The sequence below is a fragment of the Nannospalax galili genome, unplaced genomic scaffold (assembly GCF_000622305.1).
Source record: "Nannospalax galili isolate Female #2095 unplaced genomic scaffold, S.galili_v1.0 scaffold252, whole genome shotgun sequence".
Lineage (NCBI taxonomy): Eukaryota > Metazoa > Chordata > Mammalia > Rodentia > Spalacidae > Nannospalax > Nannospalax galili.
The window spans coordinates 3,341,349-3,348,046 of record NW_008333886.1 but is presented as its reverse complement, the minus strand read 5'-3'; the positions used below and the strand labels follow the sequence as shown (position 1 = coordinate 3,348,046).

Sequence of the window (6,698 nt, the reverse complement as noted above, 5' to 3'; positions counted from 1 at the left end):
GAGAGAGAGAGAGAGAGAGAGAGAGAGATTGATTTTCATTTGTTCTTTCTTAAGAAGAACTAACCTTATTCTTAAATTTAGGCTAAATGGTCTTAACAGGAAAAGGTAATTTTAAAAAATTACTCTACAGCCAAATAAGACTTTGGCAGCAATGTCTTGGTCAAAGCTTTGTTAGTTATTTTGTTTCTTTTCCATAAGGGGTTGAACCCACAGTCTTGTATAGGCTAGGCACCTGTTCTTCCACTGAGTTATAATCCCAGCTCTAAAACTTTGTTATTAAAAAAACCAAGTCTGTGAACTTCTCTGAAAGTGTGGGAAACACCACGTGAAGAAGAATGTACCCAGCAGAGGTTTTGAAGTCAGGTAGACATAGTGTCACGTGCTGGATCCAGCAGTTATTATCCAGTTGTTATGTAATTCTGACCTTGGCATTTATTCTCTTAGAGTATCAGTTTAACCATCTGTAAAATGGAATTATTTCTGGAAGTCAGTGAGACAATGAGTGAAGTAGACTGTGGCATACTCTGAGTCATACATTTTGCCTCATTATTATTTCATTTTATATTTCACAACACATTGAATAGGTAACTGTGGCTCCTCTTAGAATCCTAATTTAATGACCTCTTGCCCTACGAATTCTAATTCACACTGAGCGCTTCAACCACAGAAAATGAGACTGTCACACTGAGTGATTAAGTAACAGCATTTGTTCTCCAGTTAGTGGTCTTCTTCATAGAGAATTGTATTTCTTCTTTTGCTCTGAGCCCACGATTGCAGTGGCTGTGGGTCAGAACTATACAATCCATCACAATGTCAATCTTTTATCAGTTATGGTACTCCTTCAGAATGTACATTTGTAGGGAAATATGATAACTCTCTGATCACTTGTTGATTTTGCTCAGGAGACATCAGTCTAACACTTGGCTTATTTATTTATTCAGATACAGCAACACGTCTTTCTTATCAGAATGACCCTTCATTTGGATCTTACGTTGTTCCCATCCGAGTGACAGACAGGCTGGGTCTGTCTACCATTACCTCACTGAATGTCATCGTATGTGACTGCATTACTGAAAATGACTGCACAACCCGCTCAGGTGAAAGGACTGGCAATGCAGAAGTGAGGCTTGGGCCATGGGCCATCCTCGCCATACTGTTGGGCATAGCCTTACTATTTTGTAAGTCCTTTCTTGAGTTTAAGTCAACACCTTACAAGCAACATTTAAGGCACATTCTTAGAATGAAAGTCTTTCCTTGCAGCTGATCGTTTGTACATAGCTGTGTGTTTCTAGTCAACATATATATTTAAAACAATTTTTTAACATTTAGTGATCTGATTTTGGTGGGAAAGGACAGACTTGTACTTGCATGTAGTGGAGATCAGGGAACAAATGATGGGACTCGCTTGTCTCTTACCTTGTGGGACTCAGGGATCAAACTCAGACCATCAGGCAGCAAGGATCTTTACCTACTGAGCCATCTCTCCACCCCATTTATTTAACATATATATATATATATTTTTTGGGGGGGAGGTCTTTTTGAGACAGGGTCTCCCTGTAGCCCCAGCTGTCCTGGAACTCACTATGTAGACCAGGCTGGCCTTGAACTCATGGAGACCCACCTGCCTCTGCCTCCCGAGTGCTGGGATTAAAGGTGCGCCACCACGCCCAGCTAACATACATTTTAAGGGCACATATATGTTAGTGCTTTTGTTTTCTCAGCATAGATATACAGTTCACTGCAAAATTACATCTTACGGTATGTGTTTATAGCATATCTGCTTAGGGCAAACTTTTTTATTGTATATGCTTTTATACATGCAATCATATGTATTTATATGTTCTAGAAAGGTATATCATAACGCTCACCCTTTAATGTGTTAATCATCTTAAATGCGTGGCTTCACATTGTATGATGGCAGACTTAAGTGGAATGCTTTCCCTCTTCCTCCAGGCATCCTATTTACATTAGTCTGTGGGGTTTCCGGGGCTGGCAAACAACAAAAAGCACTTCCTGATGACTTAGCACAGCAGAACCTGATCGTCTCAAACACTGAAGCTCCTGGAGATGATAGAGTTGTACGTCACCTGTCTTTTTAAACCAAGTGCTGAGGGTGATTTACCCGATAATATGTTATGCTCCTCAAATGACATCATGGACCAAAGTTCTGTTGCTACCAGGGAACTCACCATAAAATGTCGTCCATCCCGTCAAATGGCTAGGATGCTTATGGCTCCCACAGCGATGGTGATGTATGATATTTCAATCTGACCATCTAGTGCTACTTAATTTATGAATCCTGTAGCACATCATGATTAATTTCTACTCATGCATTTCATGGCTTTAATGTTAAACCTGTTTGTTTTTTAAAAAATCAATTTAAACTGCCATTTATGCTTTAAATGCTGCATTTAATGACTCACAGGTCACCAGTATAATTGTTTTGATTTTTTTTTTCAGACAACAGCAATAAAATCACTAAAGACTTTGATCATGGTGGGAAAAAGTTTAATGGATTCTTCTTGGCTGTAATGTGGGTTAGAAAAGAGCCTGAGGCTGAGACTCCAAAGCACCAGGCTAGCAAGGGGTGACAGCACACTGACTTTTTCTAGTCTGATGTGTAGGGGATCAAGCGATATCTTCCAAAAAGCACAATGGATGGTCAGAGCAGGAACAATCTAGAGAAACAAAACAAAAAGGTTGTGTCTCTGAAAAGACTGGGGAAAAGAACTTATATTACAGTGTGCAAAAACAAAGAAAATGTGTTCCCTGATAGCAAAGAAAATGCATGGTCCAAGATGTGATGTCTGCTCTCTTCCTGCCTGACTTACTGATTTATGTAGACTATGGGTCTAGATGTTTATAGTCATCTTATTCTTTTTATTTTAGTTGAAGGGAGCTAAATTAGACATTGACTAAAGTAACTTATTATTTCTGTTTCTGCTCATCTGATAAAGGGGAAAGGTCCACCCAGAGGAAATAAATACATGCACAGTAGAGTTGTTTTGTGTGAGGCACTGAAGGCTCTGACTGAAACCATACAGTATTCTAAAAAGCATTTAAGGATGGAATCTGCAGCAGGCCTTTTGATTTGTCCCCAGGTACCGGGTCTTGGTACCTGCGATTGGCTTTTTGCGTTAGACATGGGCATTACATCCACTGTAGGGCATGCGCTAGGTCCTGGGATTGAAAAGACAGATCAGTCCTGCCTCCTGAACACTCATCTTCTAGCACCCACATCAGATCAGACACTAGCTGCTCTACGTCTTTTCACAGTTTTTCGTTCCTCACTGTGTTTGACCAATGTACACCTTTCTCTTTTCAGTATTCCACAAATGCCTTCACAAGTCAAACTGTGGGCGCATCTGGGCAGGGGACTTTAGGCACCTTGGGATCAGGAATCAAAAGCGGAGGGCAAGAGACGATTGAAATGGTGAAAGGACAGCAGACCTTGGACACCTGCCGAGGGGCTGGGTATCATCGCCACACCCTGGATCCCTGCAGGGGAGGAGCCCTGGAGACCGACAACTACAGATACGCTTACTCAGAGTGGCACAACCTCACTCCGCATTGCCTCGGTGAAGTAAGTTTCCTGAGATGGCACACAAACTTAATGTTGATTTAATTTAATCGTTACTAGTGTTTCTAAGTGTTTGTGAAAACTGCTACTTTTGGTTAATTTTGAATCTACTTATTAGAAAGTTACAATTTTTTCTTAATTTGGATTTAATTATGTTGATATTTAAGTGGTTATTTACTTTCCTGCATATTTTATTTGGTTTTTATGACTCTATGGACATAAAGCATGACAACTAAATTATCCTTCATGATTTTCTGCCACTGTTTCTCACCTGGCAAGCTGGTCTTAGCTACTAAAAGCACACCACAAGGCCATGCCCGCATGCACCGCCTCATTGCCTCCCTGGGAAGGACAGACCCTACTTCAGTTCAAGTTCAGTTTACTGAGTGTGTTACTTTTAGCCATCAGTGTGAAAAAGGAAAGCAATGTTCACTTAAAATGAACACACTTGGATACTCGCTGCCACGTACGACTTCTAGACGCATGCTAATACTGAATTTACAGTGTGGTTTTATGATATAGACCAATCATGTGCATTTTCTACATGTAGGAATCCATTAGAGGACACACTCTGATTAAAAATTAAACAATGAAAGGTAAATCAAAGCAATTCTTTTTATGTTAGCAAATTTTGGTGCTTAAGATAGTAATAATAAAATATGTTGTGTTTCCCTTGCAGATGGTACAGCAGTGTAACCAGGACAGCCAACAGAAGTTCTCTCAAGACTATGTCCTTACCTACAGCTATGAAGGGAAAGGCTCGGCCGCTGGCTCCGTAGGCTGCTGTAGTGACAGACAAGAAGAAGATGGGCTGGAATTTTTGGATAATTTGGGGCCCAAATTCAGGACATTAGCAGACATCTGCATAAAGAGATGAGCATTTCTCACCAAGTCGACTCAAAATCAGTGGATTCATCGCCTTCCCCCACATTTTTAACTATAAACCCAGATTTTTCAAAAATAGAGGATATTATATTTGGGACTTTCTTCCTTTCAGTGAGAGAAACGTACATGTAGAGACACTTTGTAAATTGGCCCATATTTTTAAAAACGTTCTGCATAGGTTTTAATTACTTATCTTTTACCCAAGTGAGATCTACAGATGGAAAATTTAAGGAAATTTGCATTTCTGTTTACATTGGGCATAATGACGACAGCCAACTTGTAATGCAATAAAATTTAACGAATTCATGTCTATATGTAGATGCCTACTTAATGTGTAACCCAATTGAAGGCTGTAGAGAACATGATCTCCAGTTAACGGAGCCATTACTTGTTTCTGTGGTGCTTGGGAATGGTTGTTTCCCAGTCGTTCTAAACTGTGTTGTGCACTTTGCCTCTTGTTCTTGTTTTATTACAGCATGACTTATCCTCACAAGGCAAAGGGTGCTTTCCGGCCAGGCGTTGACTGTTGCAGTTGCATTCGGGTGGGGTTTATGTTTAGGTTCCGTTCTGTGTAGAATCCTGCAATGAATCCACATCTTTCTGTCAACTTTAGGTTTTAAAGCTTCTTTCAGAATATAGTTTTTTACTCTTAGAAGTTCTTGTCTTTGACATGCCAAATGGTCTACATTCTTGATCCCTCTTTCTTTCTTTCCTTTATGTTTTAAAAAACCTTTCTACTCTTTTTAAAATTCATCTTTTTCTTCTCTTATATAGCAAATTACTCTTTCTGTGCTATATAAGCTTATGCATTATTGGATTTCTTAATGCAATGTTAACTGTATTGTTTATAAGTCTTTGGTGATTGCTTCATTACATCCCCAGCAAAAGACTTTTAATTTTGCCATTGAAATTGTAGAACTACTTCATGATTTGTTAGAAACAACCTTCTATGACAGCAAAAGGAGCATTGTACTTAGAATTGGAAAGTGGGTATTTAGAGTAGAGTAACACATTGACAGTTTGCATCTTTAATGCATGGATGCTGTTTGTAAGGAGGAGATAGTGATGGTGTTTGAAGTAAGCTTTGATATAGGAATACTGAAGTGCTCAAAGATGATGACTTTATGACTTTTAGATGAGATGGCTGTCATACATGATTGCAAAAGTATTCTTAAAAGTACATTTTGATATTTACAGCTTTTAGTAAATATGGAATGGGTCAAGCTATTTAAAAATTTTAAAGAAAATACAAAAGTACAACAGCCAACCAAATTCCTGGCCAGAGTTCATAGCTTATTTCAGTCAACAAGTTCTCCATGGGCGTTAGCTACATGGATATTCTAGATGCAGTTCTAATGCTTGTAACTGTTCATTTGTGCTTGTTATGAATTCAGCAGGTTGGCTTAGAATGATTAATTTTCAGAACAAATATTGGGCAATATTTTGATAACCAGCTATCTTTTCAAAAGTGTCATTACTGCTTATCCAAAAATATTTCTCAGAGTTATTTTTAATAAATTAACGTACAAAATTATTGTGTGCTTCTTTGATGATATAGTAAACTAAGTGGCTCTTGTCAACTGGTTTGGGTTTGTTAATCCTGGATCTGATGTGAATAGGGATTATAATGTGGAGAACTCATTTCCTTTCCCAGACAGCTGTCACTTCAGTTTTTAGAATCTAGAGTTAAAGTCACAGAGATACTTGGTGTACTGTAATTAGCACACATGGCTAATGTTCCTGTGCTAAAGACTCAAGGTATGGATGTGGGTTAATTCACATATTTTCTGTTTCTATTTTTATCATCTTAAAATAGAGGATGCTGTTAGAACTCCCAATGTGTTTGTAAAAAGAAGTATTCTTCCAAGAAGGAAGGGGGTTTTGGCTCATGAGGGTCAAGGGTACAGTTCATCATGGTGGAAAATCTATGGTGGCATGAGCCCAAGACAGCAGGCCACATTGTGTCCACACTCAAAGAGAGATGAATCAATAAAAGAATGTTTTAAGAATGAAATTCTTGGGGCTGGAGAGATGGCTCAGCGGTTAAGAACACTGGTTGTTCTTGCAGAAGACCCAGGTTTGAATCCCAGCATCCACATGGCAGCTAACAACTGTCCGTAGCTCCAGTCCCAGGGGATCCAACAGCCTCTTCTGACCTCCACGGGCATAGCACAACACGGGTGCACTTACCTACATGCAGGCATTATATGCATACACATAAACTACAAAATAA

General features: G+C 39.1%; 1 protein-coding gene across 1 annotated transcript in view; it reads left to right on the top strand.

Moving 5' to 3' along the window:
• Positions 1–5,999, top strand: part of LOC103730576 (desmocollin-2) — a 35,535-nt gene extending 29,536 nt beyond the window's left edge. The window contains exons 12-15 of the mRNA XM_017797087.2: positions 942–1,178; positions 1,954–2,078; positions 3,326–3,583; positions 4,260–5,999. Coding sequence (XP_017652576.2) covers positions 942–1,178; positions 1,954–2,078; positions 3,326–3,583; positions 4,260–4,457 — 818 coding nt within the window. The 3' untranslated portion in view covers positions 4,458–5,999. The remainder of the gene's footprint in view (positions 1–941; positions 1,179–1,953; positions 2,079–3,325; positions 3,584–4,259) is intronic.
• Positions 6,000–6,698: the final 699 nt, after the last annotated feature.